Here is a 27,555-nt window from a genome sequence, read left to right as displayed (position 1 = left end):
TCTGAATTGACCTGCGGTTTTCTGCGATCGCCGATACGGGGGGGTCAAATGACCCCCCCTGCGTTGTTACGGGATGCCGGCTGAATGATTTCAGCCGAAATCCCGTTCCGATTAACCCCCGCGGCGCCGGAATGCCGATTTTAAGTCAGGACGTACCGGTACGCCCTTGGTCCTTAAGGACTCGGGAAATAGGGCGTACCGGTACGCCCTGTGTCCTTAAGGGGTTAATCAGGGGACGTTTGTATGCGTCTTAAAAAGGGAAATTCTCTGAAATGTGCCCTGATGGAGCCTAGAAATTTTTTATTTTAGGTCACGGGAGTACGGGCCTTAAAAATTAGGTATTCGCCCAACATAAATTCTGATTATGTGGCTCGAGGTACATTATGTAGTCAATGGATATCAATTTTACTGCAGGCCAGTACAAATACAGGCCAAATACATATGTTTAAAATAACTAAAAATATAAAATTGGATTAAAAACCATGGCTAACGAAATCCCCCCTCTTGAAAAAAAAAAAAAAACAATGATAATAGTTGAAACACATGGTTGTCACAGGTGTTGAATTCCTCCGAGGCCCAAAACATTAAGCATTCAACGGACAGAAAAGGCCTTATATGCCTCATTTACATAAGAAAGGGACCATTCTTTGTTCTTTGTGTTGTAGGATGTGTGTGGGCTGGCATGAGGAAATTCAATTAAACATGGTCATCACAGGTGTTGAATTCCAACGAGATCCATGCCTCATTCATTTTTAGAAATGTGAGGTAGTCTACACTGTCGTAAGCTAAGCGAGCGCGCTTATCTGTCACGATCCCCCCTGCTGCGCTGAACATCCTTTCGGACAGGACACTGGACTAGGGGCAAGCCAAGCGTGCCATGGCAAATTGCCAAGCTCTGGTCACAGGTCAAGCCTGCACACCCAGCAGTTCCGGGGTTCCTCGCTTATCAGAGCGTCCACATCGGCCGTTAACCCAATGTAGTCGGACACCTGTTGGTCTAGGCGCTCCCTGAGGCTGGATCCGGAGGGCGGCTGTCGATGGGTTGGCTAAAATAATGATCTCATATCCCAAGTGACCAACGCATCTTCAAACAGCCCTCTTCTTGCATGTGCTGTTGGATTGGTACCCGCAACTGTTTCTCTGCCAGTGCCCGCAAACGCAGAATGCAGCATTTCCCGAAGCAAGGCCTGGAAGTGCAGCATTCTGACAGCCCTCTGTGATGCTGGTAACATGTCCGCCATTTTGTGTTTGTACCGGGGGTCTAAGTACGTTGCCACCCAGTACTGGTCCTTGCCCTTTATGCTTTTTATATGGGGGTCCCTCTTCAAACACTGGAGCATGAAGGCCCCCATTTGCACTAAACTCAAAGCGTTGGAGTGGCCTGGCTCCTGCTCATCGTCCAGTATAATGTCATCCTCGGTTTCCTCCCCCCAGCCACGGACAACACCAGGGATGCCAGAAAGGTTTAAAGCATGCTCTTCTTGCTCCTCCTCCTCTGCCCCACCCTCCTCTTCAGACTCCTGTTGACTTGTCTCGGATGGAGACCCCCCGGCAATTCATCCAGCATTGAGACTTCTTGCTGCTCCTCGACAGCTTGATCAATGACACGACGCAATGCACGCTCCAGTTTGGTGATCTCATCAAATGGCTGCAGAAGTCTGCATGCATCGTGCATGATCAGCCACTGGCGTGGTGAAAAAAAGCCAAGCTCCCCAGAACCTGTCCTGCCGCAGAGTTTGTACAGGTAGTCGTTAATGGCACGTTGCTGCTGGAGCAGCCTATCAAGCATATACAAGGTGGAGGTCCAGCACGTCGGGCAGTCACAAATCAGACGTCTGGCGGGCAGGTGGTGTCGCCGCTGAACGTCAGCAAGGCGAGCCATGGCCGTGTAAGATTGCCTAAAATGGCCAGAGATTTTCCTGGCCTGCCGCAAGACGCCCTAGAGTATATGGCAACGAATCGCTGCACGACTAAGTTTAGGACGTGTGCAATTTTGCCCTGTTTCAGCACGCTCAGCAGATTGTTGGGCACAGTTGTTGCACACCACTTTACCACTTTACCAACTGTCAAATTGAGCGGGGTTAGCCACTGATCGGCCTGTGACCGCAAAACTGAAAGGAGTGCAGGACCGATGTGGCTCTTGGCTTCCAGGCACAACAGCCGCTGCACAGCAACAGCTCACCTGGCACATCGAATAGGTTCTGGGGAGCTTAGGGGGCGCAGCAGAAGAGGCGGTAGCAGTGGAAAAGGAGGAGTCCGCCGAGGAGGAGACGGAGAATGGAGTAGAAGAGGCAGGCCTGCATGCAATCCGTAGCGGTAACACCAAATCCACACGGGGGGCCACATGTTGCATGCTTGACAGCCATCAGAAGGTTCACCCAGTGGGCAGTAAAAGTTATGTACCTTTCCTGCCTGTGTTTGCTAGACCACGTGTCCGTGGTCAGATTATCTTAGCACCGACACTGTGTGCCAGAAAAACAAACATTCACTTGCCGCTGATCCAACTAAAATTGGTCATAATATGGCATGCAAAAATACAGTTATATCATTGAAGACCATGAGAAAGATCTTTTTATATACAAATATAGGAATCAGCATCAATCTGTCCCAATTTTAAATGTTATTTTTATAATTTTATACATTTTATTTTAATTTATGAAGATGTTAATGTAGTACATACCATAATGGTTGAAACAGATAATGTCAAGATATAGCCATATAGGTACAATAGAGAGTGTATTTATGTGATGAGAAACTATAAAATGATATCTCTGCAAGGCAATCACGAACAGTAAATCTGTTTACACCACAAGTCCACAAGAGTAAAAGGAACACTCAGTATAAAAAACACACATGCACCCAAAAAACCGCATGGAAAACGCATGCATAAAAACCGCATGTACAATCCTTATTTCTAAAAGGAAATCCAGTCTTCCATAGTTTGGGTGCTCTCTCGGAAATAAAAGGCGGAGGTAAACAGCTAATTCCTGAAAAAACTCATCTGGGCCAGATTGGACACCTGTAAAGAGCACCTCCGCAATCATAAGCATGGCCACGCGATGAAAATTGAAATTACAGGACAGAGAAAAGACTACCGGAACAAGAATCCACAGACCGAAAAGGTACCTTTCTCTGTATTGCGCCGGAAGACAGGTACGGACGAAGCAGAGACGCAAGTCCCGTCCCAACTCTCGCAATAATTCGGGTAAGCCGCTAGGAGTACGGAGCATGACGCCGGCATTGTCCAGCGCCGCCCAACCCTCACTTGAACTATATATCAACACCGAGGAAGGTAAGAGGAATTTTACCTAGAAATATATTGACCATTAATGTGGGCCTAAGTATTACCAACGGCTATTAGGAATACGATAGTACAAGAGACTTTACACTTTGAAGTAATCTATGGGATCTAAGGATCTGATTATCGATATAGCCACATTTCAGATATTTATCTGTATTTATATGCAGACTTATATCTATGGGACTCTAATCTACACTATCAAGAATTTTGGTACCATATAGCCAGTAGATTATTGTGTGAAACAGCAACTACTCAGGCAGTGTCTACTAAACTGTGTGGACTTTGACATATATAAGAAGTGCTGCAAGGAGTATATTGCATTCTCTATTTGAGGTTAGAGCATTTTATAATGATATGCTATACATGTGTGAATCATACAACTGTTTGATTTGATACAATTTTAGATTGTATAAGACCAAATGAAGTGTGCTCACCCATTATTTTAATATTTTATATATATCTCTATCTATCTATATCTATCTGGGATGCCCTTCTGGGGGAGAAATATTTCCTTTCGGGGACCTTCCATTGCAGTGTGCCAATGGCCACAAATTTTCTAAAGGCCTCTGAGTCTACCAGTTTATATGGCAGGAGTTGGAGGCCTAGCAGTTCTGACAAGCCAGCAGTCAGCCTATGAGCAAGAGGGTTATCCGGCGTCATCTTTTTACGCTCGAACATTTGGGCCACGAAAGCCCGCCTTTTGCCAGATGAACACAACGACGGAGCAGAGAGGAGAAGAGGCAGGGCGTGGAGCGCCGGGAGTGTGGCTTTGTGGGTTCTGACGGTGTTGCTTCCACTGGTCCTGGGAGCGCAAGATGTGACTATGCATGGCTCGCTTCAGATACATTTGCAGTCTGCTTTTTGCCTCCTGTGCACTTTAAGTTATGCCTGCTTCTGCTCTCTATCTGCTGCTCCATCTCTCCCTCTGAACTCCCGTCTTTCTCTCTTGTGGGCATCCATCGACACATCATCGTCCCATTTACCACCACTGACATTAGAGATCTCGGAGTAGGCAGCAACAGCGGGGACCACCCTCCTTGGGCTGATCTGGGTACTGGGCACGCACCTTCTGCAACTTCCCACTTAGGCTCCGGCCTGATGCACCTGCCTGACCCCTACCACCCCTGTAGAATGGCCTGCCTCTCAGTGCTCCAGACTAAAAAAAAATCCTGGTAGCCATTGGCTCCTGAACTGAAAAATTTAGGAGCCAAATCGAAACCGAATCAAAATTTTGGCATCATGACAACGCTACTCCGATCAGATCGGCATAGGGTTGTTTTGATACCAAAATTTTGATTCACTTTCATCACCATAAAAAAGCATTGCGATACTCAATACTGCGCCAAAAAAAAAAAAAAAAGCGTGCATTTCGCATTTTATGAAATGTTCGGCCCATAATAGAACAGTCCTATCCTATTTTTTGGGGTGACAAGATGACTAAAAAATGGTGAATGCTCACCGCATAGGAGATATTTTTTAATAATTTAATAGTTTGGACAGCGCTATGTAATATGTTTATTTATTCTTTATATATTTTATATGTAAAATTGGGAAAGGGGGGGATTTAAACTTAATATTTTAGGGTACTTTCACACTAGTGTTTTTCTTTTCCGGCATAGAGTTCCGTCCTAGGGGCTCAATATCAGAAAAGAACTGATCAGGCATATCCCCCATGCATTCTGAATAGAGAGCAATCCATTCAGGATGTCTTCAGTTCAGTCATTTTGACTGATCAGGCAAAAGATAAAACCGCAGCATGCTATGGTTTTATCTCAGACGAAAAAAAACTGAAGATTTCCCTGAATGCCGGATCCAGCATTTTTTCCCATAGGAATGTATTAGTGACGGATCTGGCATTCAAAATACCGGAATGCACCCGCACTAAATCCGGACCCATTCACTTCTATGGGGCTGTGCACATGAGGGGTGATTTTCACACATCACTTGTGCGTTGCGTGAAAATCGCAGCATGCTCTATGTTGTGCGTTTTTCACGCAACGCAGGCCCCATAGAAGCTAATGGGGCTGCGTGAAAATCGCAAGCATCCGCAAGCAAGTGCGGATGCGGTGCGATTTTCACTCATGGTTGCTAGGATGAAAGTCTATTCACTGTATTATTTTCCCTTATAACATGGTTCTAAGGGAAAATAATAGCATTCTTTAACCACTTCAGCCCCGCTAGGTGAAACCCCCTTCATGACCAGAGCACTTTTTACACTTCGGCACTACACTACTTTCACCGTTTATCGCTCGGTCATGCAACTTACCACCCAAATGAATTTTACCTCCTTTTCTTCTCACTAATGGAGCTTTCATTTGGTGGTATTTCATTGCTGCTGGCATTTTTACTTTTTTTGTTATTAATCAAAATGTAACGATTTTTTTGCAAAAAAATGACATTTTTCACTTTCAGCTGTAAAATTTTGCAAAAAAACGACATCCATATATACATTTTTCACCAAATTTATTGTTCTACATGTCTTTGATAAAAAAAAAATGGTTTGGGTAAAAGTTATAGCATTTACAAACTATGGTACAAAAATGTGAATTTCCGCTTTTTGAAACAGCTCTGACTTTCTGAGCACCTGCCATGTTTCCTGAGGTTCTACAATGCCCAAACAGTAGAAACCCCCCACAAATGACCCCATTTCAGAAAGTAGACACCCTAAGGTATTCGCTGATGGGCATAGTGAGTTCATAGAACTTTTTATTTTTTGTCACAAGTTAGCGGAAAATGATGATTATTTTTATTTATTTATTTTTTCTTACAAAGTCTCATATTCCACTAACTTGCGACAAAAAATAAAAAATTTTAGGAACTCACCATGCCCCTCACAGAATACCTTGGGGTGTCTTCTTTCCAAAATGGGGTCACTTGTGGGGTAGTTATACTGCCCTGGCAATTTAGGGGCCCAAATGTGTGAGAAGAACTTTGCAATCAAAATGTGTAAAAAATGCCCTGCAAAATCCGAAAGGTGCACTTTGGATTATGTGCCCCTTTGCCCACCTTGGCAGCAAAAAAGTGTGACACATCTGGTATCGCCGTACTCAGGAGAAGTTGGGCAATGTGTTTTGGGGTGTCATTTTACATATACCCATGCTGGGTGAGAAAAATATCTTGGTCAAATGCCAACTTTGTATAAAAAAATGGGAAAAGTTGTCTTTTGCCAAGATATTTCTCTCACCCAGCATGGGTATATGTAAAATGACAGCCCAAAACACATTCCCCAACTTCTCCTGAGTACGGCAATACCACATGTGTGACACTTTTTTGATGCCAAGGTGGGCAAAGGGGCACATATTCCAAAGTGCACCTTTCAGATTTTGCAGGCCATTTTTTACACATTTTGATTGCAAGGTACTTCTCACACATTTGGGCCCCTAAATTGCCAGGGCAGTATAACTACGCCACAAGTGACCCCATTTTGGAAAGAAGACACCCCAAGGTATTCCGTGAGGGGCATGGCGAGTTCCTAGAATTTTTTATTTTTTGTCACAAGTTAGCGGAAAATGATGATTTTTTTTTTTTCTCTTTTTTCCTTACAAAGTCTCATATTCCACTAACTTGCGACAAAAAATAAAAAATTCTAGGAACTCGCCATGCCCCTCACGGAATACCTTGGGGTGTCTTCTTTCCAAAATGGGGTCACTTGTGGCGTAGTTATACTGCCCTGGCAATTTAGGGGCCCAAATGTGTGAGAAGTACCTTGCAATCAAAATGTGTAAAAAATGGCCTGCAAAATCTGAAAGGTGCACTTTGGAATATGTGCCCCTTTGCCCACCTTGGCATCAAAAAAGTGTCACACATGTGGTATTGCCGTACTCAGGAGAAGTTGGGGAATGTGTTTTGGGCTGTCATTTTACATATACCCATGCTGGGTGAGAGAAATATCTTGGCAAAAGACAACTTTTCCCATTTTTTTATACAAAGTTGGCATTTGACCAAGATATTTTTCTCACCCAGCATGGGTATATGTAAAATGACACCCCAAAACACATTGCCCAACTTCTCCTGAGTACGGCGATACCAGATGTGTCACACTTTTTTGCTGCCAAGGTGGGCAAAGGGGCACATAATCCAAAGTGCACCTTTCGGATTTTGCAGGGCATTTTTTACACATTTTGATTGCAAAGTTCTTCTCACACATTTGGGCCCCTAAATTGCCAGGGCAGTATAACTACCCCACAAGTGACCACATTTTGGAAAGAAGACACCCCAAGGTATTCCGTGAGGGGCATGGCGAGTTCCTAGAATTTTTAATTTTTTGTCGCAAGTTAGTGGAATATGAGACTTTATAAGGAAAAAAGAAAAAAAAAGAAAAATCATAATTTTCCGCTAAATTGTGACAAAAAATAAAAAATTCTAGGAACTCGCCATGCCCCCCACGGAATACCTTGGGGTGTCTTCTTTCCAAAATGGGGTCACTTGTGGCGTAGTTATACTGCCCTGGCAATTTAGGGGCCCAAATGTGTAAGAAGTACCTTGAAATCAAAATGTGTAAAAAATGGCCTGCGAAATCCGAAAGGTGCCCCTTTGCCCACCTTGGCTGCAAAAAAGTGTCACACATCTGGTATCGCCGTACTCAGGAGAAGTTGGGGAATGTGTTTTGGGGTGTCATTTTACATATACCCATGCTGGGTGAGAGAAATATCTTGGCAAAAGACAACTTTTCCCATTTTTTTATACAAAGTTGGCATTTGACCAAGATATTTTTCTCACCCAGCATGGGTATATGTAAAATGACACCCCAAAACACATTCCCCAACTTCTCCTGAGTACGGCGATACCACATGTGTGACACTTTTTTGCAGCCTAGATGCGCAAAGGGGCCCAAATTCCTTTTAGGAGGGCATTTTTAGACATTTGGATCCCAGACTTCTTCTCACACTTTCGGGCCCCTAAAAAGCCAGGGCAGTATAAATACCCCACATGTGACCCCACTTTGGAAAGAAGACACCCCAAGGTATTCAATGAGGGGCCTGGCGAGTTCCTAGAATTTTTTTTTTTTTTGCATAAGTTAGCGGATATTGATTTTTTTTTGTTTTTTTTCTCACAAAGTCTCACTTTCCGCTAACTTAGGTCAAAAATTTCAATCTTTCATGGACTCAATATGCCCCTCACGGAATACCTTGGGGTGTCTTCTTTCCGAAATGGGGTCACATGTGGGGTATTTATACTGCCCTGGCTTTTTAGGGGCCCTAAAGCGTGAGAAGAAGTCTGGAATATAAATGTCTAAAAATGTTTACGCATTTGGATTCCGTGAGGGGTATGGTGCGTCCATGTGAGATTTTATTTTTTGACACAAGTTAGTGGAATATGAGACTTTGTAAGAAAAAACAAAAACAAAAAATTTCCGCTAACTTGTGCCCAAAAAAATGGCTGAATGGAGCCTTACCAGGGGGGGAGTGATCAATGACAGGGGGGTGATCAATGACAGGGGGGTGATCAATGACAGGGGGGTGATCACCCATATAGACTCCCTGATCACCCCCCTGTCATTGACCACCCCCCCTGTAAGGCTCCATTCAGACATCCGCATGATTTTTTACGGATCCATGGATACATGGATCGGATCCACAGAACGCATGCGGACGTCTGAATGGAGCCTTACAGGGGGGTTATCAATGACAGGGGGTGATCAGGGTAATCAGGGTGATCACCCCCCCTGTCACTGATCACCCCCCCTGTAAGGCTCCATTCAGACATCCGCATGATTTTTTACAGATCCATGGATACATGGATCGGATCCACAGAACGCATGCGGACGTCTGAATGGAGCCTTACAGGGGGGTTATCAATGACAGGGGGTGATCAGGGTAATCAGGGTGATCACCCCCCTGTCACTGATCACCCCCCCTGTAAGGCTCCATTCAGACATCCGCATGATTTTTTACGGATCCATGGATACATGGATCGGATCCACAGAACGCATGCGGACGTCTGAATGGAGCCTTACAGGGGGGTTATCAATGACAGGGGGTGATCAGGGTAATCAGGGTGATCACCCCCCTGTCACTGATCACCCCCCCCTGTAAGGCTCCATTCAGACATCCGCATGATTTTTTACGGATCCATGGATACATGGATCGGATCCACAGAACGCATGCGGACGTCTGAATGGAGCCTTACAGGGGGGTTATCAATGACAGGGGGTGATCAGGGTAATCAGGGTGATCACCCCCCCTGTCACTGATCACCCCCCCTGTAAGGCTCCATTCAGACATCCGCATGATTTTTTACGGATCCATGGATACATGGATCGGATCCACAAAACGCATGCGGACGTCTGAATGGAGCCTTACAGGGGGGTTATCAATGACAGGGGGTGATCAGGGTAATCACCCCCCTGTCACTGATCACCCCCCCTGTAAGGCTCCATTCAGACATCCGCATGATTTTTTACGGATCCATAAAACGCATGCGGACGTCTGAATGGAGCCTTACAGGGGGGTTATCAATGACAGGGGGGTGATCAGGGAGTGTATATGGGTGATCACCCGCCTGTCATTGATCACCCCCTGTAAGGCTCCATTCAGATGTCCGCATGTGTTTTGCGGATCCGATCCATGTATCCATGGATCCGTAAAAATCATGCGGACATCTGAATGGTGCCTTACAGGGTGGTGATCAATGACGGGGGTGATCAATGACAGGGGGTGATCAGGGAGTGTATATGGGTGATCACCCGCCTGTCATTGATCACCCCCCTGTAAGGCTCCATTCAGACGTCCGTATGCTTTTTGCGGATCCGATCCATGTATCCGTGGATCCGTAAAAATCATACGGACGTCTGAACGGAGCCTGACAGGGCGGTGATCAATGACAGGGGGGTGATCAGGGAGTTTATATGGGGTGATCAGGGGTTTATAAGGGGTTAATAAGTGACCGGGGGGGGGGGGGGGGGGGTGTAGTGTAGTGTAGTGTGGTGTTTGGTGGGACTGTACTGACCTACCTGAGTCCTCTGGTGGTCGATCCTAACAAAAGGGACCACCAGAGGACCAGGTAGGAGGTATATTAGACGCTGTTATGAAAACAGCGTCTAATATACCTGTTAGGGGTTAAAAAATTCGGATCTCCAGCCTGCCAGCGAGCGATCGCCGCTGGCAGGCTGGAGATCCACTCGCTTACCTTCCGTTCCTGTGTGCGCGCGTTCACAGGAAATCCCGGCCCTCGCGAGATGACGCGTATATGCGTCGTTGAGCGCAGGGCTGCCACCTCCGGAACGCACATGTGCGTTAGGCGGTCCGGAGGTGGTTAATACAGAATGCATAGTAGAAGGTCAATATAATTAACATTGGTGGCGCAGTGCGCCCCCCCATCACCCCAGTATGATAAACATTGGTGGCGCAGTGCGCACCCCCCCCAACACCCCAGTATAATAAACATAGGGGGGCGCAGTGTGCCCCCCTCAATATAATAAACATTGGTGGCGCAGTGTACACCCCCCCCAGTATAATAAACATTGGTGGTGCAGTGTGCCCCCCCTCAATATAATGAACATTGGTGGCGCAGTGGGCAGTGCCAATGAGGGTTAAAAAATTATATATATATATATATATATATATTAACTCACCTCCTCCAATTGATCCTCTCCTGTTCTTTCTTCAGGACCTGTGGTGACATCACTGTGCTCATCACATGATTCATCACCATGGTAATGGGCCATGTGATGAGCTCAGTGACGTCACCACAGGTCCTGAAGAAAGAACAGGAGACCGGCAGCTACGCGATCAACTGGAGGAGGCGAGTTAATTTTTTAACCTTCATTGGCACTTCCCACTGTGCCACCAATGTTTCTTATACTGGGGTGTTGGGGGGGGGGCACACTGTGCCACCAATGTTTCTTATACTGGGGTGTTGGGGGGGGGCACACTGTGCCACCAATGTTTCTTATACTGGGGGGGGGGGCACACTGTGCCACCAATGTTTCTTATACTGGGGGGGGAGGCACACTGTGCCACCAATGTTTCTTATACTGGGGTGTTGGGGGGCCACACTATGCCACCAATGTTTCTTATACTGGGGTGTTGGGGGGCCACACTGTACAGGGAGTCTAAGAAAGAATCGAATGAGTCACTAAGTCGGATCTTTAGTTCTTTTCACCTGCGACTCATTCGATTCTTTCTCCCTGTACTTGTCAGTGACTCAGAGATGCTAGTGCTTGCCTTGCCTCAGCTCTGATTGGTTGGTGGGCGGGGAGGGGCTGGCAGAAGCAGCTTCCACTCTAGGATCAGATTACACTCCTCCCGAGCCCCTCCCCTCCCTGCTGCCAGCGTCTCTGCTGTTGTGTGCTGTGACCGAGCCGACTGAGAAGAACGGGGCAGAGAATTTATCATCTCCTGTGCCCGCCGCTGTTCTACTGCAGAGCTGCCGCGGAGGGGCTAGTCGCAAATGGCGACAAGACTAAAAAGTCTTGTCGCCAATTGTAAATTCTAAGTCGCATTGGCGACCATTTTGGTCGCCATCTGGAGCCCTGCCTCTTCCTCTGTCACAGGGTCATTTTAAAAATCACAGGCAAAGTCCCTATAGAAGAGCAGTATTTGTGGAAGAAGGTATATCACACCCCTGCCCCATTAGTTTTTGGGGGGGCAACTGGTATATCGCACCAGTAGAAATTATTTGTTCCAATGGCGTTTGGCACTCTGTGTAGCTGCAGTATCGCAGCAGAACCGCACACAACTGCTGCACAATACGCTTTCCAGGTTAGAAAGAATATTATAAGTATATTACACCCCTCAGTAAGTCACACCTATACCAGTCCTGAAAAGAACTTTTGTGGTCCTAATAGCTAGCATTTGGTGTTCCTAACAGTCGGTCCCTGCGCCACACAGCAACCATCTTCCTACACTGACAAAAGACTGAATGTAAAATGGAGCCCAGATCAGGTTTATTTATAAAAGGTAGGGGGTATGTCCATGTCTCAATTGGCTGTCCTGTACCACGTGATGGATGTGTCATGGGTCAAAGTTCTTCACAATGTAAAAGAATATGGCTATATGTTCACCCGTTCAGTGAAGGTGTAAAGTTTGCCACGAAACAACCGCCGGGCGAACCGCAAGGCAGTCTCTATTCTACAAGCTTTCGATTTGTGGGGTATACTTATTATTATACATTATGGCTTTATTTTATTGTTGAATAAATGACCGCTTGGACTCTGTTGTATGTAGTTAATCTTTTTAAGAACCAAGGGGGAGTATATTGGTCGATTTACCGGTATATACGATATATAGCAGTATTTAAAAAAAAACACTATATGGCAATATCATAATTTCTCAATTACTGTGGTATTTTCATGCCCGCTTCCACCCTTGGCTCCCTTCCCCACCAATCAGCCTCATAGCCCTCAGGCTACTATCATCGCGGCCACCTGCACCAGGTCACGGACTGTGCAATGACGTGAACACATTTCCACATCTGCATTAATTTCTAAATCAGTGTGCCTGGGCCTCATTACATGGTGTGGGACATAATGCCTCCTTGCGGGCCCCCCCCCACAGCATAATGCCTCCTTGCGGGCCCCCCCCCCCCCACAGCATAATGCCTCCTTGCGGGCCCCCCCCCCCCACACAGCATAATGCCTCCTTGTGGGCCCCCCCCCCCCCCCACACAGCATAATGCCTCCTTGTGGGCCCCCCCCCCCCCCACACAGCATAATGCCTCCTTGTGGGGCCCCCCCCCCCACACAGCATAATGCCTCCTTGTGGGCCCCCCCCCCCCCACACAGCATAATGCCTCCTTGTGGGGCCCCCCCCCCCCCCACACAGCATAATGCCTCCTTGTGGGGCCCCCCCCCCCCCCCCACACAGCATAATGCCTCCTTGTGGGCCCCCCCCCCCCCCCCCCCACACAGCATAATGCCTCCTTGTGGGCCCCCCCCCCCCCCCCACACACAAGCTCCCATCGCGGACAAAATAACGCTGAAAGCAGTGTTTTTCTGTCCGCGATGTGGTTCGGAGCAAGACGGATCTGTCCTGGTACACAACGTAAGTCAATGGGGATGGATCAGTTTTCTCTGACAACAGAAAACGGATCTGTCCTCCATTCACTTTCAATGGCGTTCATGACGGATCCGTCATGGCTTTAGAAGACATAATACAACCAGATCCGTTCATGATGGATGCATGTGGTTGTATTATTGTAACGGAAGCATTTTTGTAGATCCATGACGGATCCGCAAAAAACGCTAGTGTGAAAGTAGCCTAAGATGTGAAGGTCAGTCAGTCAGTCTGGAAAATTTCCAGAGCTTTGCAGGTATCCTAGAATTACATCATGAAAACCCATCAAACTCTGATGAAATTGGTTCTCATGAAAGTAAAGGAAGACCTAGCATTACCTCTGCTGCAGAGGATACGTTCATTACCAGTTACCAGCCTCAGGAACCGCAAATTAAGATCAAGTACCAGACATTTCAACATCAACTGTTCAGGAGACTGCAAAAATCAGGTCTTTTGTGTCGAATAGCTGCAAAGCAGCCACTACTGAGGACATTAGATCAGTGGAAATCCGTGCTTTGGTCTTATGAGTGAAAATATGAGATTTTTTTTTTCCCACACACCACGTCCACCAAAATTCAAGGCACACTTAAAAGAGGACCTGTCACCACAGAACGCAGTGCAATCTGCAGGCCATGTGTCAGGCCAAATCCAGGCTAACAAACGCATTGAAATACCGTATCCGTCTATGTGGTGACATCTGGAAAAATGGATCCAGTATTTCTTTTTTTCACATTTTTAAAGGTGTGCACATGCACAGACCGGAATACTGGATCCGTCAATGCGGCAATTTCCTGAACACTTAGTACTGGATCCGGAATTAATACATTGCAATGGAAATTAATGGCGGATCCAGCAATCGTTCCGGAATTTTGGCCGGAGAAGATGCCGCAGTATGCTGGAAAAGATTCTGTAAAACGTGTAATTTATGCAGTTATATCTCTGCTCTTTCTGATATCAGTTGTACACGGGGGTGGGGGGGTGCTATCAGTGACCGATATAGGTGTGTATACAGAGCTGGACCGCAGAATGAAGAAATAATTGCCTACAAGAAAACCATTCCAAGTGACTACCTCATGAAGCAGATAGAGAGAATGGCAAAAATGTGGAAAGCTTTCAAAAGCAAAAGGGGGTCACTTTGAAGAACCTACAATATAAGAAATTTTGGTTTGGTTAACACTTAGTGTTGAGTACTTAATTCTAAATTTTCAAATCTTCATTAGGAATCTACAAAATGTAAGAAAAAAGAAGAAGAAGAAATGGAAAACAACGGAGTGAAAAGGTCCAAACGTCTGACTGGTACTGTATATACAGATTCTTCCACAGCCACGACTACATACGCTAGATCATGAAGAGAGCAGTTATAGGTTTGTACAGTATGTAATATGATGGACAGTAAACATTTTTTGAAAGAGAATTGTCACTTAGAGTGGAGGATAGCGGCCGAGTAGCTGTGACCACACACTGAGCAACAGTCACATACCTGACGCCACACAGTACATCAGTCACACCGTCGGCACCAGGTTTAATACGATATTACTGTAGAAGATTGGGAACGATGTGATGAAGACTGGGGTGATTCACATCAATGAGGAATAGCATTTAAATACGACACCCTGACAACTCTCTAAGCTTTCTCTATCGGTTAACTGTAAATCTAACTATTGCCTTCCCTAAACTGCAATGATTTCATGAAGATAGGGGGTAATATATGTTAAAGGGGTCTTCAATATCAGACCAGCGGGGGCCAACTCCTGGCTCCCCTGCCGATCAGCGTTTTGAAGGGACCGTAGAACGGGTATGAGCAAAGCCTTCCCTTCAGCGTTTACCGGCTCGCCGTCACAACAGCAGAAGCAAGGAGGTAAACAGTGAAGAGAAGGCAGCGCTCGTACCAGTGCTGTGGCCCCCTATCTCGAGGATAGATCATCAAATAAAATAAAAAAAAATAAAAAAGGCGGACAACCCCTTTTTAAGAAACGTAATTGTACAGGTTTAGCAGCACTAACCAATGGCTGACAGCCTGCCTAACACTCCGACTCCTATGCCTCGAGCGCGTTACCACACAGCGTGGTTTTAATGTGGGTTTGCCGCCACAACATGCGGCCATTAACACAGACAGACTTTCACACCACAGGTTTTCCTTTGTTTTTACTCCGTTCCAGGAATAACTAAAGTGTCGGACAGGGCACAAAACTGATCTGAATGGAGCTGAACAGACCACAGAGTCCATTCAGATCCCGTTCAGAATAGGTTTTTTACTGGACTCCCATACAGTCTTTTTGGAGCCTCCAATGCAGATGTGGACTCATCCTAAATATTTGTCTGTGAGACAACAATGATGTGTGCTAATAACCTAATGCAATCTTAAAAGCTTGGCCACCCCCATAAGCAATGGTGTGCCACTGGCACGAAATGGTGCCAACGCAAAGACTATAGGAGCTCAGCTAGCCTGTTATGACATGTCGAAGTTAGGGCTCACACAGCAGTCTGCAAATTGCGGCTCCGCAAAACACAGCTATGGACCGTGAGCATTCTGCATTTTGTGGAACGGCCCCTAATAGAACTGTCCTATCCTTGTCCATAATGCAGACAATAATAGGACAGGTGCTATTTTTTGCGGAACAGACATGCGGACACAGAATGCACATGGGAGTCATTTCCATTTTTTTGCGGCCCGATTGAGGTGAACGGTTTCGCATACAGATCACAAGAAAACGAACTAACAAAAAATATATGTTGTGTCCAATAGAACCAGCAGAATAGTGAGTGCAGCTCTGGAGTATAATACAGGATGTACCTCAGGATCAATACAGAATAAGTAATGCAATGAATGTAACACAGAATAGTGAGACTCCACCGGCAGAATAGTGAGTGCAGCTCTGAGGTATAATAGGATATATAACTCAGGATCAGTACAGGATAAGAAATGTTACATACACAGTGGCTCCACCGGCAGCTGGGGCGTATACCACATGCTGCATATTTACCACTAGCAGTTAAGGTGAAGGTGTCCTGCTGCGGCACAACCTGGCCATAGATAACGTGCCCAAAGTTCAAGGAATGAGCTGAGAGATAAGTGGCATAAAACTCATCAAAAATAAATATTGGTTGTAAGGCTACTTTCACACTAGCGTTCGATCGGATCCGTTCTGAACGGATCCGATCATAATAATGCAGACGGAGGCTCCGTTCAGAACGGATCCGTCTGCATTATATTAGCAAAAAAAAGCTAAGTGTGAAATTAGCCTGAGCGGATCCGTCCAGACTTTTACATTGAAAGTCAATGGGGGACGGATCCGCTTGAAGATTGAGCCATATTGTGGCATCTTCAAACGGATCCGTCCCCATTGACTTACATTGTAAGTCTGGACGGATCCGCTTGCTTCCGCACGGCCAGGCGGACACCCGAACGCTGCAAGCAGCGTTCAGGTGTCCGCCTGCTGAGCGGAGGCTGAACGCCGCCAGACTGATGCAGTCTTAGCGGATCCGCATCCATTCAGACTGCATCAGGGCTGGACGGAAGCGTTCGGGTCCGCTCGTGAGCCCCTTCAAACGGAGCTCACGAGTGGACAGCCGAACGCTAGTGTGAAACTAGCCTAAAAAGGCGCCAGCGCACACAATCCGTCACATGGCGGTGGGGAAGACGCTACCTGGACAAAGAATCCAAGTTACAAAAAGCCCTTCTGAAGTAGAAATACAGAAAATGACAAAAGTTGAAAGTCAACTGACCCAAATTAGGAGAAGTCAGGGCCGGGCGTGATCACGTTTAAACTGCCTGGTCCGGTCAATAAAGTTGTAGATGGCGTGGGAATAGCAGAGAGACCAAGTCTCTAGGTGTAACAGTAACTCCCCCGTTGCATCCAGAAGCTCATTTGCATATATTACAACTTGATTTTTCCCAGCAATGCGGGCACATATGAACAGGGGACCAACACAGAGGCCTTCAGCTGCCAAGTGCACATGTAACCAGTCTGCCAGTGTCATAGGTACAAATCTGCTGATGCCCTTTAACCTCTAGGGCAGTGATGGTGAACCTTTTAGAGACCGAGTGCCCAAACTGCAACCAAATACCCACTTATTTATTGCAAAGTGCCAATACGGCAATTTAACCTGAATACCAATATAGTATATCTTCCATGTACTTTATCATTTAGCTATAATAGCCTACATTCAGTGCGCTGCCTGTGCTGTTCATAGTGCGTCCTGTGCTGATGAATGGTAGGAAAAGTCTAAAGCATATTGGTACACCATAGACTTTTTCCAAGGCGCGGGTGCCCACAGAGAGGGCTCTGAGTGCCGCCTCTGGCACCCGTGCCATAGGTTCGCCATCACTGCTCTAGGGTCACCTGACAGCTGAAACACAGACTCCCTGACAGGAACTTCCCGGAGAGGGGCTTGGTCCATAATGAAAAGACAGCACCAAGAGCTGGTGATCGAAACTTAACTTATATCTATGTGTGGTCCCCAATCACAATGCTCAACCTGCGGCTCACCAGCTGTTGCAAAACTACAACTCCCAGCATGCCCAGGCAACCTACAGCAAGACATGGTGGGAAGCTGTAGTTTTACAACAGCTGCAGGGCCGCAGGTTGAGCATCCCTAATCCATAGGGGTGACATAGTAAGATACGCATCCTCTCCTTATGCCAAAAGGGTAAGTGGCAACCTATCAAAGATCATATCTTCAGAGCTCTGGTGGTCCCTGGTGTTCTGGCCATCATTACCACATGAACAAATGCAAGTTCTCATCATCGTAGAAGGTATCTACATCCAGACCAGGCCCTGCCCACCCGGTTGAGGGACCGTTTCACTTCAAGCAAGAGTAAGGGTCCATTCACACGTCCATGTGTGTTTTGCGGATCCACAAAACACGGACAACAGCGACGGGCGTTCCGTATTTTGTGGACCACACATCGCCGGCACTTAATAGAAAATGCCTAATCTTGTCAGCAATTCCCGACAAGCATAGGACATGGTCTATTTTTTCAGAAACTGAATTGCGGACCACCCGGAAGTGCAGATCCAGACAACACATTGAAAAGCCCCATAGAAATGAATGGGTCCGCAATTCCGTTCTGCAAAATGCAGAACAGAATTGCGGACGTGTGAATGGACCCTAAACTGGATTAAAGGGGTGCTCCAGTAAGGCCTCGTTCACATCCACTGCAATCTATTCAGATGGCTAGTTTTGGTTTATTTTTTTAACAGCCAGTGAATAAGGCCTCGTGCACACAGCCGTGTTCCGCGGCCGAGAGCGGACCGTGGAAATTACTGTACAGCAGCGGCTGCATGAAGCGCACGGCGTCATAGCAACCAATGACGCCGTGCACCCATGCTGTCAGGAGGAATCCCGGCCGGGTATCCACGGTACGCTCTCAGCCGCGGAACACGGCCGTGTGCATGAGGCCTAACAGACATGTCCTATTTTCGGTTGTTTTGATGTCCAGATCGACGCCACTGAAATCCAGTGACTGAAGTCCGCTTGCCTAACAGCCATTAACCCCTTAGGGACAACGCACATTTTTTTCAAAATTGCATTCCAAGAGCTTTAACTTTTTTCATCAATATACCTTTAGGAGGACTTCTTTTTTTGCAGGACAAGTTATAGTTTTTAATGCCCCATACTCTTTGATTAACACCAGCTACCTGTCTTAAACCCCATTTGTTTACATCAGTAAAAAGGCGCATTAGTGGTCACTAAGGGGTTAAAAACCAGTACACTATGAAAAATAAATTCTCCAGGAACACTTACTCCGCACTGGAGGCAGCAGGACCGGATGCTCCTACCATGGACATATGACGTCACTACTCTGGAAGAGTAACGTCCTGCTGCCACCAGTGCGGGGCAAGCGTGTGTGTGCGAGAAAAAATAAAATAAAAATATATATATATTAATTATAATATCTCTCTCTCAGCACTACCATCGGTTGGGACATGCATTATATCTACAGGTGGCATTGTGGGGGGAGCCTCTTAAAAGGGGTTCCGATGCCTTGCGCAGAATTGTGCCAGGGCTCTTATTTTCTAAAACACACTGCCAGGCGGAGGCTTCCACCCAGCAGTGTGTTCGGTGACATCACCGGATCTGATGGGCGGGCTTTAGCGCTGCCCTAGCCACTTTACAGGCTAGAGCAGCTCTAAAGCCCGGCCATCAGTGCCGGTGATGTCACCGGGCTCCTTGCTGCGCAGAAGCCTCCGCCTGGCAGCCCTAAGGAGAGCCCGGTACATAACCAGAACTCCACAAAATGCCTTTGACCTGCGCGATTCAGCGCAGGGCAAAGGAGAGCATCGGAGCACAAAATGCTCCGATGCTCTTGTCAGGGTGGCTGCCTGGGTATGTCCGGGTTCAGCTCTGAACCCGGACACCCCCCTTTAATATACCAGGGGCACCCTCTTTTATATTCCATGGGCCCTCTTCTATATACTAAGGGGCACTGATGTAAAACAAATGACCAACGGATGCTAAAAAATGGATGGATGGGCAGAAAATGGACACACACTAGTGCAAAATGGCCGTGAAAACCTGATTGTCCCTAACAAATGAGCTCCTATCCACTGAATAGGTGGCAAGCGTGTGGTCGAAGGAGGCCGACTAGATCAGGACAGGCCATGTAAACAAGGATATTTCCATTCGCTGACTGCAAGCAGAAATCATGAAAACAACAGACTGAAACCATAGCAGAAAGTTACAGAACTTTACAATAAGTGCAGAAATCTAATATCTTCATGACTTGATTTACATTCAGTAAAATCACACGACGGACTCGTCAGATCCCGCGCTGAATACACAGGGGTGCGGGGGATCTGGAAGTTATTGTGTAATACTATTGGGGAGACAGGAATAGGGGGGTCAGTAGCAGCGTACATCAATCCTGGCTCTCCAGTCATTCAGGACTCTGTGTTCAACAGTTTAGACAGCAGTGGAAATGATGTAAGATATATTGGGGTTCACAGGAGCTATTTTTACTATTAAGGTCACCCACATTCTTGGTACAAGGTCCGTTTTGAGACGGACTACTCACCCTGCCCAGTTGTGGGGTCACACGGCCTAGTAACCGCACACCCTAGCACGGTTCAGGCGTGACCCACATTTGATGCATTACGGAATGATGCAGGACGTACAGGGCAACAATTTTGTGATTTTGGAAAAACAGACATCTGGAGAACCCCAATAGCCATGTAGCAGGGGCAGATATTGGGGTTCAGGGTGACTAGTAACAAATAAATTCGGGGTTTGGCCTCAGTCACAGATTACAGGGTGCCAGCAACCAGAAGCATGGGGGGGGGGGGGTCACCGGGGTGATAGATATTGGGGTGAGAGCATGCTTATGGAGCACAGGGAAGGCAGTGGGTGCAGTAATGGGGGAGCACAGGATATGGCGCCCCATGCTCTGTACTCACCCTGGACAGTGGTGCTGGAGCCAGTGTTGCTAGGTGCAGGGGGCCCCGGGTGGGGGGCGCTGGGGCCGCCTGGTTGAGGGCCCGCCGCCGCAGGCAGGCTGATGTAGCGGCTGGGAGCCGGCAGGCAGCGCAGACACATGGAGTGCAGACATGGCAGCAGACGAGGGCTCCGGCTCTGGATATTTGACCGACACACGCCGCACGTCTCCAGCAGGCTGAGCGCGGCCCTCTCCCCGCTCCTCTCCTCCGGTCCCGGCCTGCTTTCCGCCTCATTCTCCGGAGTCGGCGGAGGTACCGGTTGAGACGAGGCCGCGGCCCCCTCCATTCTCAGAGTCTTCGGAGTTTCCTGGGCCTCACCGCCCGCTCTGCTGTAACTGCTCTAACCACCTCACGGTCCGCTGACATCCGACAGGCACGGCCGCCCGACGCAGACTGAGCGCCCTATCCAGTCACGCCTCCCTGCGGCCGTTACCAATGCAACTGCAGCTGGGTCCGAGCGAAATGACTGGAACAACAAGATGGTCGCGCCGACCTCAACTCTCCAGATCCCCCGGCCGCTGCTTGGTATCGTCCAAACTGTATTTTCCCCCCCTCTGACAAGCGAGCGGGCTCTAAGGACACGCCCCATTCCTTTATCCAATAGGAAATGTGTGATGAATAATCCATGAGGTGGGCGGGGCTTGCTTATAAATATTAAGCGCCGGTCCTGCCTGGAATGTAGATGAGGATGCTAAGGCTTTGTGTCGCTTCTGGGCACAGAACAAAGGCAAAAGGCAGAGAGGAGACAAGTGATCTCCTAAACCAGGTCACAAAGTGCTGTCCCCAGGCTGAGGAAGTGGCTAATCTACATCTCATTATTATGTAATTGACCTACTAATAATAAACCTACCACCGACATGTAAATAAGCTTATGTTTAGAATCCATAGGAACAGTAGATATATGTATTCAGGTCTCGGCTCTAACAACACTACGTGATATGTCCGCTTTATAAATTAAGAGTGATAATGATTATTAGAGGGCCGGCAGCGGGTCCAGAAGCCGTTCGGCTGGAAGAACATAACGATGGATTGGAACAGGAACTGATTGCACCATCATCAGTATTCCTAGTATATAAGTTTCCACCTGCCGGCATAAAAAGGAGAGCGGAAAAAAAAAGCCGAAGCGGCCTGAACCCCAATTTTACTGGCCGGTTGCTATGAAGGATATATAGCTATTTTGCCCCGAGGTCTATTTGCCCACGGTTGGGACGGTCTGGAGTTTGTATCAGTACAGCATGCAAGTACTCCTAGGGTGATTCATTTACACAAGGAACAATGCGGACTGGTGACTGTGAGTAAACGGCAACTAATTCAAATAACATAAATAACCAAGAGACTGTTTCTAATATTTATGAACTAACAACTTGCAAGTGCTGCTGCTAACTAACTGCGAGCTCCTGTTCCTCTAACTGTGCTGTATTTCTAACAACCAGGGCTTTTTTTCTCAGAGAAAAGGTGGTGGAACCCCCCTCCCCTGGCCACGCCCCTACCCACCCCTAGGACCGCCCCCCTACCCACCCCCTAGGACCACCACCCCTACCCACCCCCTAGGACCACCACCCCTACCCATCCCCTAGGACCACCCCCTAAAACCGCCCCTTTAGAGAACAGGGATGCAAGTAAAATTTTGGGGGGGGGGCTATAAAAGTCCAGCCCAGCAAAGAAACCCCCCAGATGGGGATGGCACTGTTAATGGGGGGTCTGGGGATGGCACTGTTATGGGGTGGGGAATCTGTGGATGGCATCCACAGATCCCCAATCCTATAACAGTGCCATCCACAGACCCCCCATCCTATAACAGTGCCATCCACAGACCCCCCCCCACCCCATAACAGTGCCATCCACAGACCCCCCGCCCACCCCGTAACAGTGCCATCCACAGACCCCCCACCCCATAACAGTGCCATCCACAGACCCCCCTTAACAGTGCCATCCACATACCCCCCCATAACAGTGCCATCCACAGACCCCCCAACCCATAACAGTGCCATCCACAGACCCCCCCACCCCTTAACAGTGCCATCCACAGACCCCCCCACCCCATAACAGTGCCATCCACAGACACCCCCCTTAACAGTGGCATCCACAGACCCCCCACCCCATAACAGTGCCATCCACAGACCCCCCCATTAACAGTGCCATCCACAGACCCCCCCATAACAGTGTCACCCACAGACCCCCCCCCCCATAACAGTGCCATCCACAGACCCCCCCATTGCCGCTCCAGTACAGTTATAAAATGTGTAATTCAATTAATAATGATTCATTATGACGCTGCCGCTCGTCTGCCCGGCCTGCATTACGATAACAGTAGCCCTGTGAGTACAATATATTGAATGTTATACTACAGAGGGGGCAGCACGAATCATTATTAATTTAATTACACATTTTATAACTGTACCGGAGCGGCGGGGCCGGAGCACAGTGAACGCATCGGCCCCCAGCTCCTCCTCCCAGTCCCTCCCCGCTGATACATCGCAGCCTGCCATGCTGGAGCATGGCAGGCTGCGATGTCAAAAGGTGGCGGAACGCGTTCTGGTGCGTTCCGCCAGAAAAAAAGCCCTGCTAACAACCATAGTCAGTTAGACAGTTAATGCATATTTGTCTGTGGATATAAGAAAAATTGCTGATTTTAGTATAGTAGATAGTGTTATTGCCTTACTAGCCGTCAATGTTATTAACCGTAAACCTTCTAGTTAAGTAACCGCTACTACATTACTAACAGTAAAGATGGACTGCTAATTGATAACTGACTGTGAATATATGAAAATTGCTGTTTTATGTGCATGTGATAGATATATTGCCTTATGTGAACTGCCCCCCTCTGTGGTTCTATATTGATAGAGTACTTGGGCTAGTCTGGGGAGGAGGAAAAGGTGGTTAGAGGCGAAGTGGGGCAATGGCGAGACAGGGTACAGGGAAAAAGGCAAAGGGCCAACTTGTCAACTTGGGACCCGCATGCATTTGCCCGCGGTCTGGTATTGTTGTCAACCACAGGTTAGGGCTAGTATCCTGCCTCACGTGTGGTTGCCGCTGGCAACTTGTGGTTGTTGGGCAATGGAGCAGCCTGAGCTGGTTGCTGGGCGGCTCGCTGTCCATGCATGCGGTTGTCTTTGGCAACGTGTGTTTATGTGTGCACTTTCCTTGTCTGGTGTGCATGGGGTTTATTGTGTGTATTCCCCTTTTAGTTGCTGTCTTCCCTTCCCTGGTGTGTGAAGGGTTAATTCCCTTCCTAGTGTGTGAGCACTGGGTGTGTCTGTGTGGGTGTGGCTACATGGGCTATTTAACCTCAGTTGAGACCTGAGTTCTGAGGGGTACTCCAGCCTTGTAGTAAGCTGGAGGCACTCTCCTGGTCCCATATACCATCTGCCAGTGAGGGCCACCCTTGTGGTCATGAATTGTTATACAAAATGTTATGTTATGTTAAGTTTATGTCTATGTGGTGTCTTTATTATTGCAGCTATGGTTCTGGGTTCCTGTGTGTTTATGTGTTCTGTGTCCTTTTATGTCTGTGTGTGGACTTCAGCACTTGTGTCCAGTGATCCAGTCAGTGTGTCTGTGGCAGGTAGAGGTGGAAGTCTTTCACTCTCCTGCCATATTCATAGTCTGTTTATGTTTATATCCCATTGCAGCTCGGCCAGTTTAGACTCCTGTTTCTCCGTATCCAGGAGGAACAGGTGGTCTACCCAGCTCCTAGTTCAGGGATCAGCGGAAGGTGAGTAGGGATCCGAGGTTCCTGAGCATGGGCCCTCCTACCTTCAAGGTCGGCTCATGCAGCTAGGAGTCAGGGTTGGATTAGGGATGCGTTAGGAGGTGACCTGCTCCCTTATTCTGTTGTCCTGGCCGAGCAGCGACTAACATCTCATGGCATCACACGGCTGAGGGTTTTCCCCATCCTCAGCCGTGACACAACTGGAGTTGAACACCACGGTTTCTCCAGTGCCTAAAAGGAATGAGAAATCTAAACAATTACTCCTGACTAGCATGCGTGGACTTAGCCCTATAAAGAAAAAAAAAAGGGGATGGGTTGATGGACCAGGAGGGGGAGAGGTTCATGGAGGGAAACTCGGAAGAGGTGTTGGTGGGGGAAGGTTTTCAGTCTGGGGAGAGAAGTGGTGGCCAGACTGACGAGGCCGAAAGAAAAAGAGCCGGTTTGGAACAGGCTCCTAGCTTGCAAGATATATTTCAGGAAATAAAAAAATGCAATACGGCGATACAGGACCTCTCTCTCCAGACTGGAAATATTAGAGAAACGGTTGGACTCCTTAGGTCGGATTTACAAAACTACAAAGATAGATTGATAGAAGTAGAGAAAAGAACATCAGAAGTGGAGGATACAGTGCAGACAGTGCTTAAAGAGGACCTTTCATCAATATAATTTTATTTAAATGACCCCCCTACCTAATAGTCCGGCATCCACTGATGTTCCCCCTTTTTTTTTTTTTTTAAATCGACCCCCGAATCTTGAAATAACAGCCTTTTTCTTCTGCTGCAGCGTCTGTCAATCAGACGCTTTTTTGTAGGGGGCGTTGCTCAAGTCTTTTCTTTGCTATTCTCCTTGGCTGAGAGCGCAGCCAATCGCAGCGCTCTCTCTCAGCCAGGGAGAAGGAGCTCAAGTTCTCGCGAGAATCGCGAGAACTTGAGCTTCCTAACATCCGGTTCCAGCGCCATCTTGGATTCCCCTGACGAGGATCGCGGCGGGTGAGGAAGCAGCGCAACGAGCGGCAGGGTAAGTATTAGAATATACCCCTAGACATCGAGCAAAAGGGGTATATTCTAATACTTACCCTGCCGCTCGTTGCGCTGCTTCCTCACCCGCCGCGATCCTCGTCAGGGGAATCCAAGATGGCGCTGGAACCGGATGTTAGGAAGCTCAAGTTCTCGCGATTCTCGCGAGAACTTGAGCTCCTTCTCCCTGGCTGAGAGAGAGCGCTGCGATTGGCTGCGCTCTCAGCCAAGGAGAATAGCAAAGAAAAGACTTGAGCAACGCCCCCTACAAAAAAGCGTCTGATTGACAGACGCTGCAGCAGAAGAAAAAGGCTGTTATTTCAAGATTCGGGGGTCGATTTAAAAAAAAAAAAAAAGGGGGAACATCAGTGGATGCCGGACTATTAGGTAGGGGGGTCATTTAAATAAAATTATATTGATGAAAGGTCCTCTTTAAAGAGAAAAATATGCTAATGTCAGAAAATAAGGAAATAAAATATAAATTAACACAGTTGGAAAATAGGGCCAGGAGGTTAACTTTGAGATGTCTGGGGATCCCAGAGGAAGCAGAGGGGCAAGACCCTCGTGCTTTTATACCAGATTGGCTGAGGGAACAATTGGGTCAGAACATCTCGGAATATAAAAGTTTTGTGGAGAGCGCTTAAAGAGTGCCGGCAAAGATACCTCCTCCAGGTACAAGACCGAGATTAATGATTTTGAATCTGCTCTCGGTCAGGGACAGGGAAGAGATATTGCGCAGCGCAAGAAGGAAAGGGAGGTTGGACTATGCGGGTACAACAGTTATGATATTTTCTGATTACGCAAAAGAAACGGTAATTGAAAGAAGCCGGTTTATGGATGTGAAAATAATACTGCAGTCAAAGAACGTTAAATACTCAATGATGTTTCCGGCTAAGCTGAGAATTGCATGGGAAAGTAAATCGTGGTTCTTTGAGACAGCAGAGGTGGCGGGAGAATGGGTTAAGGAAAAGATAAAGGGCTGAGCGGGCGGCGGGGTTGTACGGGGGGCTGTAAGGGGGAATGCTAGTTTAGAGACCCAGGACTCAGGTTTCCTGGATCAATAGTGAGGGATGGGTGTCCTCTGTCGGTTGCCCTTTTTTTTTTTGCCGTTCCCCATTGTCTCTCTCCTGTACCCCCGCTGTGCCATCCCCCTGTTTTCCCAGCTCCAACACTTTCCATTCTCTTATAATAAAGAGGGCCCTCTATACTCAGGCCATGGACAGGATTATGAACAAAAAACATGAGAATTATCTCATGGAATATTAGGGGGCTGAGTAGGGGTTCCAAGAGAGTAGCACTCTTTGATGCAATACATAGAACTCTCCCCGCAATAGTTTGTTTGCAGGAAACACACCTGACGGAGGAGACTAGGGAGGGGATAGGTAGACCATGGATGCAATATGCTTTCCACTCAGTGTATTCAGCATACGCAAGAGGAGTAAGCATATTAATACATCGGGATATAGATATAAAAATAGTGAAAGCTACTGTTGATAAGGAGGGTTGTTATGTCCTGTTGGATTGTATATTGGAAGGTAGAGCGTGGCTAATAGCAAGTGTGTATATACCGCCACCTTTTAAAATCGACGTCCTATTAAAAATTTATGATATTGCACTTAAGGTAGGGGATAAACTACTATTGGTGGTAAGGGACTTCAATAATGTTATGGATGCAAGAGTAGATAGATGCAAATTGGGGAATAAACAGGGCCCCTGTATAGGATCCAAATAAATAAAAATTCACTAAAGAGATGGGCTGGATTGACATTTGGAGGGTTATGCACCCTAATTCACGGAAATACTCGTGTTCTTCAAAGACTCACAGGAGTCTATCACGGATAGATTTAGTTTTCACAAATGAGCAAGGTTCACTGGAAATTGAAGGGGGTGAAATATGGACTACGGATCATAATACAATTAAAATAAATATTAAAACACAAAAAATAAAAAGCGGAATGACTATAAGTATAGGATGGATAAATATGATGAATACACATGACAAGATCCTGCGAAAGATAAGAGAGTTATTTGAGATGAACGACGGATCAACGACAGTTAATATAATATAGGAGGCTGCCTAGGCCTTTATTAGAGG

At 47.2% G+C, this 27,555-nt stretch overlaps 1 protein-coding gene across 3 annotated transcripts in view; it reads right to left on the bottom strand.

The window, feature by feature from the left end:
• TRIM24 (tripartite motif containing 24) overlaps window positions 1–21,268 on the bottom strand; it is a 96,831-nt gene extending 75,563 nt beyond the window's left edge. For all 3 annotated transcript variants that reach the window (XM_044281316.1, XM_044281318.1, XM_044281317.1), the window contains exon 1: window positions 20,694–21,268. In XM_044281316.1, the coding sequence (XP_044137251.1) occupies window positions 20,694–21,018 (325 nt within the window). In that variant the 5' untranslated portion in view covers window positions 21,019–21,268. The remainder of the gene's footprint in view (window positions 1–20,693) is intronic.
• Window positions 21,269–27,555: the final 6,287 nt, after the last annotated feature.

This window comes from Bufo gargarizans, chromosome 2 (genome assembly GCF_014858855.1).
Source record: "Bufo gargarizans isolate SCDJY-AF-19 chromosome 2, ASM1485885v1, whole genome shotgun sequence".
Taxonomy (NCBI): Eukaryota; Metazoa; Chordata; class Amphibia; order Anura; family Bufonidae; genus Bufo; species Bufo gargarizans.
This window is presented reverse-complemented; position numbering and strand designations above follow the sequence as displayed.